General features: G+C 34.9%; 1 protein-coding gene across 1 annotated transcript; it reads left to right on the top strand.

Annotated features, from left to right (window-relative positions):
• The first annotated feature begins 928 nt into the window (after positions 1–928).
• Positions 929–3,717, top strand: LOC149949711 (zinc finger BED domain-containing protein 4-like). Its single transcript, XM_090169463.1, has 7 exons — positions 929–1,138; positions 1,184–1,243; positions 1,379–1,912; positions 2,017–2,143; positions 2,404–2,702; positions 2,763–3,138; positions 3,389–3,717. Exons 1-7 carry the CDS (start codon positions 929–931, stop codon positions 3,715–3,717), a joined length of 1,935 nt encoding a protein of 644 aa, XP_090025589.1.
• Positions 3,718–12,880: the final 9,163 nt, after the last annotated feature.

Below are 12,880 nucleotides of genomic sequence, written 5' to 3'. Positions count from 1 at the left end.
ACCTTAAAATTAAATTTTTTTAAAGTATGATTTTAAAATTGAAAATGAAGAGCGTTTACGAAACTTTTAAATTTTACACCGGATTATTGAGTTACAGATATTTTGGTTTCAAAGCGTAAGTCAACTATGGAGCCGTCAATCAAACTATTAACCTGTTGTTTAAACGCAGTTTAATAGAATAGAAACTTCAAAATGTTGTCTCCTTAACTCGCAATTTCACGTACGTTTCTTTAGTAAAGTTGGTAGAGTAAGGGCCAAAGATGGGCACTTTTCGCTCACCGAGGATCGAAATTCCGTATCAGTTAGCCAAATATCTGATATCGAGTCACAATATTATTTCCCGCCAAAATCACAGCTAGAATATACTGAACGAATGACGTCAGACTTGAGCTTAATGACAAGCTTTCGAATATTAATTCATCACTCGATATTAAGTTTAAATATGCCTACGAAGACGAGATTTAAGAACAAAATAGGTGATCGAATAGTATTAGATTAATAATCGCGATCAATGTACAAATTACTGCCGCGAATTAATTTTGATTAAATTATGAACTTAATTATCGCGTGAACAATTGAAACAATATCAAAGTCGACAAATACTGTTGTTATCTTACCAAATAATATTGTTTGGTCATATAAAAAATTTTATCAAATATATACACCTTTACGGATTATACTTCTTTAATAATTAAAATGTCAACAAGTCGGATTCGAATTTAGAAAAAATCCACGCGAACAATATCCCTACTACATATTACGTCAAAATATATTAATAACTGTAGTGTTGATAAATAATTTTCTACTATTTAAAAAATGACCAAGTCTACTGCGGCTTTATCGTTAACCTCATGATTTATACATTTGTAACTTACGTATTTAAAGTCGCCGTGTAATTTGGTTAGTTTTCATTAGCTACAAGCAAGCGATGGCTGATAGTTTGATTAAATGCCCAGACTTCACTTCGAAGTTCGACTCTGGTACTTTCGGACAGTACAATCTCAACGCGTATTTTGTTTACAATGGATCAATTCCTATTGGCAATAGTACACCAGGTTCCAACAAAGTGCTCACATGTAAACTGTGTAATGAACAGAAAAGAGGAGTTGGACCGGGAAACTTTGAACGGCACTTACAGGTACATTGTTGTCCGTTTAGGTAATTATGGTTCTATCGCTTGTAGGTTTTAAGTACAGCATTAGGGGCTTTCCTCGAATTAAGTATGGGGTGGCGGGGGATTAATGTAAGCGTCACTTACAGCGAATTTTTGTGTAGTCTTACGTTTTTATATGTAAAAACTAGTCTATGGACATTTTACCCAGGCTACTGATGTATTGCATTTCACCGTAAAGCTGATTTTTTTATTTTACTACTTTAGTCAAAACACAAAGATGTTTCACTCTCTCCACGCGAGGACGTAGTACAAAATAACGGTCGGTTTTTGGTATCCCATGGGTTCTGCCCAAAGACAGTTAAGAAGACTTCACAAACGTCCGCCCAGCAATTATGTTTTAAACAATGCATGGTAGATCTGGTGGCTGTTGACGGCCTTCCACTCGGATTTGTCGATGGAAAAGCTTTCAAAGCTTTTATAAACATGTTCTTGCCACATATTCGACTCCAGTCTCGACGAACCTTAACGAGGGACCTAAAAGGTTTTGTTTCCGGAGATATCGTACCCAAGTTAAAAACGTCGCTCAACGGTGTGTCTTACTTGCACTTGACGTTAGATCTATGGAGCTCGCGATCAAGAGAGGCGGTACTGGGGATAAAATGCCAATTTATTAACGAGAAATTCCACTTAGAGAATCGCACCCTCGCTTTTGCGCAATTCCACGCAGCGCACACTGGAGAAAACATCCTTTCAAAAATAGAGGAAATTCTTGGAAACCTTGGGGTTGCTTCTACTCAGGTAATTTTATTATTTCGTATTTTCAATTTTCTAATTTATTAATAGTACTTTTCACCCCCACGATCGATAAAATCGGAATAACACTCAATTATTTTTTAATATAGATTGTCACAGTTTGCGCGGACAACGCCAGCAACATGATTAAGGCATTTAATCTTCAAGCCCTTTATTCAGAGCCCTGGGAGGATGGAGAGTCTGATGACGATGATTCCAACGAGCAATTAGATGATGGTAATAATAGTGAGGCTGTAATCCATCTAGTGGTGCACGGGGAAGGGCTGGATGACCGACTCCCTTCAGGGCTAATAAGTGTTAAGTATTTTTAACCAAGCGTCTCTCAGGTCTAGAAGTAATTTACTGGTGCGCCATTGGTGTAATCAAATATATGTACCTGTTGTTACTGTATACCTACATATATTATTATGTCTATGTTACCTCACCTCAGGAACATTGAAATGTAAGTCGTTTAAAAGTCTATTAAATCGTTTTAGCATGGAACGACGACAGCTGGATTCTTGTTCAAGATACAATTTCAAAAGCTAAATGGACTCGGCTAAGCTGCGTTGCCCACACATTGCAGCTGGTTGTAGTTAACAATCTCAAAAATGACACGTCGTCCAAGCCCGTTTGTGACTACGTCAACGGCGTAATAATGTTTTTTCGGAGGTCAACAAAATGGACTGAAATTCTTCGAACCAAATACGACGGCTTGGATTTAATTTGTCCGGTAAAAACGAGATGGAATTCTTTATGCCACGCAATGGAGCGCTTTCTAAGGGTATCATCAGACGTACTTAAAGTTTCCGGTAAAAACGTTCTTTGCATTATAAATATTTGTTATTTCTTGAAGCCTGGAATGAAGACGGCATTAACGAAAACCATAATGGAAGCTATTAATTCCAAAGATAGTTCCTTGGCGACTCATGGTGTTACGAGTGCACCGTCTCCCGGACTATTCACTAAAATTAAAGACATTCACAACTTGCTTTTGCCGCTGAAAGAAGCTACAGACTGTCTACAAGGAGACGGACCCCAAATTTCAATGGTCGCAATGAAGTTATTAGAAACCTTTGAAACTATTTACGGCAATAATACCACCAAATTTCCAGTACTTAGAAATAATATATTGAAGGACTTGGAGTCTCGATTTAGCACCCACCTCTCTGACCCTTTCTATTTAATACCAGCCATGGTTGACCCAAGGCAAAAGTTATTTATTTTTGAAGGTAATTGTATTAGTAATAATATCTACGATGAAAGTAAAAGTAACTCAAACTTTACAATATATTGTACGGGTAGATCTTTAATGAAGTTTTAATATTGGTGCGTAAGTTGTTACCCAAAACAGGTTATTTTTACTTTTAAACATAATATTTTAATATCAAATTCTCTAAAATGTATGACGTGTTAATTATAGGTGATTTTAACGCTCCGACTTGGGCAGAAATCTACCCTGAATTCAAAACGATGCCATAGCAATGCTAACGACCTTTGCATCAGAGTTTTTTGATTCATCTAGTCAAGGACGCACGACGATAGAGGCTGAAGATCTTAACTCGAGTTATTTCGCTCTAATGCGTAGAAAGAAACCACGACTGGAACCAGGCTCCCTACAGGAAATCATCCATTCCTACGTGCAAGAACCAACTATCAATCCCGATATATTCTGCCCACTATCCTATTGGCGACAGTACCGCAATAAATACCCAGCAATAGCTGCTCTTGCGCAGAAGTATTTGTCCGCGCCGCCAACTTCAGCTACTTGCGAGAGGATGTTTTCTCTGGGTGGAGCACTTAGGTATTGATATAGTGGAGGATTGTTTGTTGTATCGAGAATACAGAATGCCGCATATAGAAAAAATATTGCAGAAGGACAACGAAATTGAAATCCAAAATAATATGTAATGATTATTATCAAAAAGTAATAAATAACTTTGAGCATCAATGTCTGTCTTTTCGTTAAAAAACTTAATAACTATTTACCCATTATAATAAGTTATTTCTGTTCTTCCAATGTATACCAACGTCTGAAAACATTGGTAGGTATTTTACACTTTGTTAAAATATATCTTAACCACAAAGATACATTGAATAATAAATACGCATATGCTTACGATAATAGTTCACACTATGAAGGCAATGTGTCGTGGAACGAGTGAAAAAAAATAAAAGTTCAAAAACCAATGGCGGTATTATCTTCCGCAAAAGATTCTTACTTTTAATTAACTTTTTATTCCGACGCTATTCATTCCCTCTATTAAATCAATATATAAAATATATTTCAAATAATTCTAATACCGAGTGAAAAATATCAACGTATTGATGTGATATTTATTGTTACTAGTCGTATCACCTCGCGATTTTGTTTTTTGATCTAAGTCGAAACTATTCTCCCATGAGAATATAAGAGTAACGTCATCACTTACACATTTACGGAAATATTATCAGAGCGGTCTTGATTAAATTTTGTATTATAGGCTGCCTAGATATAATATCGTGTGCCGTGAGGTGAGTTCATCCTATTGCCTGATTGTCGCTCATTAGAAGAGTGAGCTGTTACTGAAATATCACAAAGTGCCCATCTTTGGTAAGGGCATATAATTGGATAAGAAATTGGGTTAAAGGTAACGAAACTCCGAAGAGTAAAATACAAATTAAATTAGAAATATCAGAAAATATTCTTTCTTGGAAGTTATACAAAAATAAGCCGTTACTGGCAATTTTGGCAATTCACAATTCTTATCTTTAAAACGAAAGTACTTCACGAGCACATACGGAACAAGGTCAAAAGTGACAATACGGGGAATAGTGGGCTATGGCCATTAGACCCTCTAAACCCATTTAAGAGCGATCCTGCGAGTATACCTGGAGGGAATACTCGCCGAGCGTTTTAAGTAAAACCGCCAACCGAAAAAAAGGGGAAAGGACGGCCAGCGTCCATACCAGACGATTGATCGTTTTTAAACGAGCATTGGAAGAAATGTAAAAGCTGCTGCATTAAATTTGAATAATATTCCGTAGGTATAATAGTCAGGATTAAAAACACGTAAACTATAAATAAAATAGGGATTATATGTAATGGGAATTAAATCGGAATATTTATTGTTACAAAGCTCCCCAACTTAACGCCGCACGTCCTCGTGTGACACTACTACATTAATTAGTACAAAACTAACAGGGAAACACAAAACAAGAACGAGATATCTCAATATTTACAGGAGTGGTGCACCAATTTTGAAAAAAAAATGAAATACGTATAACAAAGGCCTAAAAATAGCGAAATGTGCTGAAATAACAAAAAAATTATACTTTAATACTGAAAACTTAATACTGTAAACGTGGGATATTTAACTTCTCCCTGCGCGAATAGCATACCAGTTGTTTTGTCGTGAGGCCGTAATTGATTCATTTTGATTATTTGTCTCTAAATGAACGTCTCGAGGACTTAAATCAAATTTTGTTCGCGCAAAATACGGTTTTAGCTGAGCAACGTAGTAGGTGCCTGTGAGCGGTTTCGTTTCTAACGTCTCTAACCTGTACGTTAATTTCGATCATTTTTCGAATGAAATTCTAAAAGGGCCCTCGAACTTCGGAGCACCCTTGGCAGCGTACACAGAAAAAAAGGTGTTTAGGTTTTAACATCTAAACATGTTTAAAAGCTAAACATGGGTAAGAGTTGGTGTTGTTTCCTTAAACACATCTGTTTAAATAAAACGAGTTTCTCAAACAATCTTCCAAGATCTTTCCGGTAGTGTTCCAAACCGGAACAGCTGTGTAAGAGGTCATGTTTAGAAATTAAACTTCGTGGTTTTTAAACATAATGCTAAACACTGATGTTTAATAAGTGCATATTGCGTTACAAGTTTAATGTATATTTCGCGTTGTCTATACATTTCGTTTAATTTCGTTTTCTATTTTTCTAAAAAAAATAATTTTCGTTAACCACCGTTATATTAAGTGTTAACTACAATATGGACCGGGTTCTTATATCATATCATAATTTTAAGTTATGAATTAAATAACACTAATGCGTATAAATCTTTAATTGAATATGAACTACTAAAAATTAATAAAATAATAGGCCAAAACTATTCGCTCGCTTTGGGACGAAAAGAGTACACCTTTTACCCCAAACTACCAACTTCTTCCATACAATAACAGCCAAACTTTATTTTGAAGTTGCTCACTATTTCCTAAAAAATTACTCCAAAACTAGCGAATAGTTTTCGCCTAATATTACTTTTGATGTGATTTAATGCCGTATTAACACAAATATTTTTATTAATTTTTCACTCGAAGATCTATTTGGTCCGAGTTTCGCGTCTTTTTGTTTGCTCGAAGACCTATCGATACGAGCTATTAGTAAGTTTTTAAATTTCTTCAAATTTGTTTAGGGTTTAGCTTTATTATCCCTTTTCATAATGGACTAATCTACTAATTCGCTAATTTTATCATCCTTTGCAATGCAGTCCATAGGTGGTTCCTTTTAACTTATTTTAAAGATCACGGTTTAAATGAAAGATTTTGAATAGAAATAATTTAAAATATCCCCGTAGAAAGGCTACGTTTTCCTATTCCGAAGAGCGCGGTCAAGATAGTGAGACGAAACGCTCCAGAATGTACGACCCTCAAAACAACCGAGGCTTTTCTCCACGGCGGGCTGGATGCTGCGCGCGCCGTCATTTCAACGGGAGACGTCCGTAAAAATGACTTTTCACTTTTTTTGCTATTTAATCGTCTAATTACTTGCTCTACATATCGAATGCCTCCGCATCCTATCTGTTTCTAATTACGTTGAATTACATCTCCAGAAATATTCATGCTTTTAACCCAAAATGCACAATTTTTTACGAATCCTCCTAACTATTAAATAATAAAAAAGTGCGTGAAAATTAGTTTCTTTTGATAATATAATTTTCTTACTCTTATTATTTATTAATTTGATGCATTTATTATAAAGTTTAATAGTTTTGTTATTTTAAAAATATATTTTTATAATATGGGAAAATATTTATTTCAAAACTTAGCTGTTTGCAATTAAAATAAATCGAGGAATAAAATAATACCACAAATAAATTGAGAAAGAGCAATTTCACGAGTGAACAAATATTCTATAATTGTCTAAAACGATTTTTAGCTAATTATCCGATATTGTTAACACGGAAAACAATGGCCCTGTGATTACATAATTAGCTATTTGATATTAGTTGTTCTTCTACCTAATTCTCTGGCATTTAAAAAGCCTAGTCAAGGTATAAACTGTAACAGATGATATAAGCGTGTAAAATTAATTGACAAATATCTTTCGGGTAATACATCAAATTAGCTCGGTAAACTCTTGATGCATGCTAAATAGACTCTAATATTATTGTACATCTTTCATCACAACCCCTAGTCTACCTGAGTAATGGTTTTTTCTGGGTAGGTGGAAACGGTTTGAAACGGTATAAACGCTGGTTGACAGCTAAAGATCTTTGATACACACCATGTCATTAGTCAAAACCCACTGCATACACAGTATACACTACCATCAAATAAGGATCTATAAATAAACCAAGGCTTAGAAAACACCCAAAGCTGTAAGAAATAAAATTCCTAACCTCGCCGCCTTTAATTTCGTCCGAATTCCGTCTTTATTATGACATTGAAGATGCAAATAACAATAAAATTAAATGAGTATAAAATTGATTTCGATAGATTTGTCCAAACAGGAAATTGCCTCGTCGTGTACCCTGTTTTTCCAAATTTATCATATGTTATGCTACAAAGTGATCTAGCCATATACACAGATTTTTCGGAAGACACCTCGGAGTGAAATTTTATAGTTAAAGGTAAAGAGCTGCACATTTTGTTGCTTAAGTTTTAAGTACATGCATTTTTGGATAAACAAAATGGCCCAGGCCCCCAAAGGAATTTTTGACGATCGCCGCCGCTGAAGTCCCAAAGTAGTAATGTATAAGATTCCCTATTATAATTAAAGTAAACCGATATGTTTACTGTTTATTCTTACGCTCGACAAGCCCACGATAGGTTTACTGTTTATTCTTACCCTCGACTCCTGCCTTCTACAAGCCCCCGTTCTACAACACAATCTGTTCCGGATCGCCTGGCTTTGGTCTATGCTGAAACCGTAAGCCCCGAAATTTCGACTGAGATCCTTTTCTAACATGCATTGCTTTTTACACACAATCCTAAGGATTTGTGTGTATTAGTCTCACGTACAGTGTAGCCGTTGCCGATGCCGCCGATGCCGCCGTGTCACGCATACCTCTTCAACGGTTAGGGCTAGAAGATTCAATGATATCTCGTTCGAATGTACAGACATCGCCATTGATAGCCTTTCATAAAGTTTTCAAATCGGAGCCCAAGAAGTTGGGCATTTGCCCAATTTACTATTTTCGGTGATTTCCTTTATGTGGTAGATATTTTCTTTAAAACTAAGTCCGATAACGTTAAAAAAATATTATTGGATAGGTTAGGATTTAGTTAAACTACAACTTCGGTTATATCAGTAAATATTAAATTTAAGTATAGTTTTCGGGGTTATTTACCGGACGCCAATGTTCGTGGTTTTATATTTCCGCCTGAAAGTCGACATAACGTTCCTTAATTTAAATCCGATTTTCATGAAAGTTATATTTTTGAATAGCTGTGGTTTACATTTAACCTAGAATTGCAAATACTTTCCTTAAATTTAATTCTAAGTAAGGTGTTTTGGGCAGCGTATACGGACCCCCGCAATTTCCAACATTGTAAATCCGCGTGTTTATAGAGGTCTACGCGCCCGTTTCCCTCTGGCGTTTTTGAAGGCCGTTCAGAGGGGCCGCGCTTTCAACGTATGAGCAGAAGTAACAATTAAGTATGACACTGATCGGCCTAGTCTTCGGCGTATGACCAGAAGTAACAAATAAGTGTGATCAGAAGTAACTAATAAGTTACTAGAAGAAATAAGTGTGACACTCAACGGCTGACTAGTAGTAACATATAAGTGTGATCAGAAGTAAAAAATAAAAGTGACACTGATCGAAGGAATCTTCGATGCTTTCAAAGTATGACTAGAAGTAACAAATAAGTGTAAATATGTATATATGTGTGACCGTGTATATTTTGGTCGCGATACCGGCGTTACAGTTTGCTGTGAATAGCTCAAACAAACTTAACACATTAGAAGGATTGTGTGTACGTCTTGTTATTTTTATATCTCTAAAACTATTTGTCCTAGGCGAAATCTAAAACCACCACTGGATCCCTGACGTCGGAAACCTTTGCCTTTTACATGTTTCGATTTAATTGTTTTTTTTAAGTGCTTAATCGTTAGTTTAAAGAAATTCGGCAACGGGGTAAAGGGGGAAACGGAGACGGTCCATTCTCAGAGAAGGGAGAGAGGAAAACGAAACGGGAAAGGGGCCGGGGCACAGCGGAGAGAACAAATACAGCAATTCCAAAATTCTTAGTAATTATTTTGTAACGATATGGCGTTGGGAGCCCAAAATGAATTAAAATGGCAGGATAATGAATTCGAGGAATTTAAGTACTATTATTCGAGGAATTTAAGTAATATAAATTATTTGATACAAAATATTTGATATGAAAAGCAGAGAAAATGTTCAACTAGATTTTGTATTATTTATGAATTATCTTTAAATTTGACTAGAAATTAAATACTTCGTTAAGTCTTCGCTGTTCTAAACAGTGTTTTCATATGAAACCAATTTGGTTTCACCTAAATAAATATAATTACGTTCCATTTAATCTTTTTTCTCCTTCTGAAAAAGGGACTTACATTATACAAATACCAGTTTTACGAACTGAAAAAGCAGTGTTTATTATTGTGAGTGTTACGGCTAAGAAGGGACAGACATTAAAATAAATTTAGAATTCATGTTTTTACGAAACATCATAACAAAAAATGTACGCAAAGTTTATCCAGAATAAACTCTATAAACGTTAAGAGATTATATACAAAATTAAAGAGTGGAAAAATAATTATGATGTGCGATTCGAAAATCGCTCTTGTCTACGTCACTCCGTAGTCGAACACGACCAAAAAGAATGGTCCAAAACTAGAAAAGTGTTATTTTTCATAATTTTGGAAAAGTCTCCGTGACAATTTTCATTCTCACATTGTGAGAAATTCAGAAAATGAATGCTTATGTATAGGTACATTAAATCCGATTACTTAAAGGGATCCATCACTCACAACAGCGGAGGCAGAGGGGTAACATAAAATCCAGACTTGCAGTGTGCTTCAAAACCAGTTTTTTTGTGACCCCTATGCCTTCCCCTGTTGTGAGTGAGGGATCCCTTTCAAAAAAACTACAAAAACATGCAGCCATTTATTTTGTACTGAATCGTAATATTTTTTGTACTGTGCCATAAAATTTGTGTAGAGTCGAGGACTCAAAACGAGTGAGCCCCGTAATATTTATTCCGAGCTCTATAGAGTGTCCTAAACGAACTGTTTAGGTAAGAAGAGCCCGAGACGAGCCAATAACAATAACAAGGCTCACTGGCAAACACGTGGGTATTTACCGGAACACGTGTTTTCACATGCTCAATTGTACGTTGCTTTTTCCCCGGGTAATTTCCATTAAAAACTTAAATGAAAACGTTTTAGACACCGATGAATAAGGACAATTTTTAAAACCGAACCAAAACATATTCACTACAAATGTTGTGTAAAAAGAGATTTTATAATTTGCGGGGTCTTACCACCAAACTATTTTAAGAATTTTGTTTCGAGACATTTACTTATTCAAATATGATTATAATATGCTAGGTAATTATTTCGTTGCATTTATTTATTCCGTCCCGTTTATTTCATGTAATTTGTAAATAATAGGGATACATTTCTATTAACGCATTGTATTTGGTTAAAGTTGGATAATATTACCGGTATACTCTTGACCTACCTTTCTTTAGGTGTTTAGATACGAAACACTTTCTTAAACACCAAAATGCAACAGAATATTTATCATGTTTAAAACCGATCATGTTTAGGCGATAGTGGTGTTCAGCTTTGCAACATCATGCGTTTAGAAATTAAACGTGTTATTTGCTTCTCATATTTATCGTTAAAACGTGTTTAGATAGAATACGTTTAGAGATTAAACATATTAAATGCTTTTGGCGCTTACAATGAAAACACGTCTAAAGATTTTTAAGATTAGTTTCTAAACATGTTCAAAGGTTCGGGTGTTGTGGATTAAAACATATGTTAATTTGCCGTATACGCCACTCTTTGAGTAGCCGTATATTTGAGTTGTTTAATTACGATCTAAAATTACATTAATATTAATTGGCTACGAATTAATGAAACATACTGCCTATACTGTCGATTTCATTTCTTTAACTGCCTGATTATATTTTAGCGATACTTTTTTAATTATATTTGTTTTAATACGGCCTTAAATCACATCAAAAGTAATATTATTTTATTAATTTTTAGTAGTTCATGATCAATTATTGATTTATATGCATTAGTGTTATGTAATTAGTCTTAATTACCAATATCTTAAAATTATGAGATGATATAAGAACCCGCTCCATATGAAAAATAGAAAACGAAATTAAACGAAATATATAGACAACGCGAAATATACATTAAACTTGTAACACAATATACACTTATTAAACATCAGTGCTTAGCATTATGTTTAAAAACCACGAAGTTTAATTTCTAAACATGACCACTTACCAGCTGTTCCGGTTTTTAACACTACCGGAAAGATCTTGGAAGATTCATTGTTTGTGAAACTCGTTTTATTTAAACAGATGTATTTAAGGAAACAACACTAACTCTTACCCATGTTTAGCTTTTCTGTGTAGTAAGATAATATCTCTTGAGGCACTGATTATACTTCTGGTAATTAATGTCGTTTTAAAAAGCTGTAAATTAATTTTCTTAAACTAATTGTTTACAAATATCTTTGCGAAGAAGATGAAAATGGCCAAAAAAAACTCTAACAAAATCCGAAATAAAATTAACTTAACGTACCGATCCGTTGATTTATAACACAATTACTGGACCTTAAATCAGTGAAAGGAATTTTTTTATTTAGATACAAAGGGTTTTTGGTTCCGAACTTGAAGCTTAGTCGATTTTCCTCGGTTACTCTATGATTTTGGTTGCCGTTTAGTCTTCAAAACACGCAGCGACGTAGTTTAAATGTCGCGTGTCATGATTTTGGTATGAGAGACTCCATATATCTAGCAGGTGTTCTCTTACACGGTCACCCGATGTATAACATGTCACAAACTTTGCATGACAGGGCGGAGGTCAGGTTGGATGTCGTGCACGTTAAATAATAATTAATGGTAAAATTAGACTTTGGCGTGGCAACCGCTAAATCTGAGCTAACGTAGGCGCAGGTATTACAACGTGGACGATTGCAGTTTACAGTATTTTCTCCACTGTATGAAGTTGAGGATGGAAAGTCAAAACAATCAGGGAGGCATTGCCGGTTTAGCCCTATGGAAGCCCCTAGGCAGTCATAATCTCGGGCTTCTCCTGTCGGCCACTAACACCTTAATCTATAATACTTCTGAATTTTCTAAAGGAACAATTTTAATAAAAACATTAACAATTATTAATGCTATTAAACCAATTAACATATTTTAATATTAAAAAATATAAAACATAAGTAAAATGTATTTCTCAATATTATTAAACATAAATTAAAAGTTCAGTAATTTTTATAAACCAACAATACTTCAGATATTAACTTTCCTTACCGTTTTCGTCGTAAATGCTATCAGGAATCTTTAATTTCTACATTTTGCAAGACGCCGTATTCAATTTCCATAATGGCAAGTTAGTTCAGTAGCTATTGCAGATCGATAACAAATTTCCAGCAGTTTTAACTTCGAAAAGGATCGTTCACCAGTAGCGTTTGTGATCGTGATACATCTATAACTTTTTTACTCTGTGATAACATCTGCGAAACTTGATTAGTTAGTACGATCGCG

Source organism: Leiobunum rupestre, chromosome 3, assembly GCF_980474605.1.
Source record: "Leiobunum rupestre chromosome 3, qqLeiRupe1.1.hap1, whole genome shotgun sequence".
NCBI classification, from domain to species: Eukaryota; Metazoa; Arthropoda; class Arachnida; order Opiliones; family Sclerosomatidae; genus Leiobunum; species Leiobunum rupestre.
This window is presented reverse-complemented; position numbering and strand designations above follow the sequence as displayed.

Excerpts from the sequence above, each read along its gene's own strand:
- LOC149949711 (XM_090169463.1), top strand. The coding sequence starts at position 929 with ATGGCTGATAGTTTGATTAAATGCCCAGACTTCACTTCGAAGTTCGAC. Across the intron at positions 1,139-1,183 it reads ACTTTGAACGGCACTTACAG|GTTTTAAGTACAGCATTAGG; the intron begins GTACATTGTTGT and ends TATCGCTTGTAG. Across the intron at positions 1,913-2,016 it reads TTGGGGTTGCTTCTACTCAG|ATTGTCACAGTTTGCGCGGA; the intron begins GTAATTTTATTA and ends TTTTTAATATAG.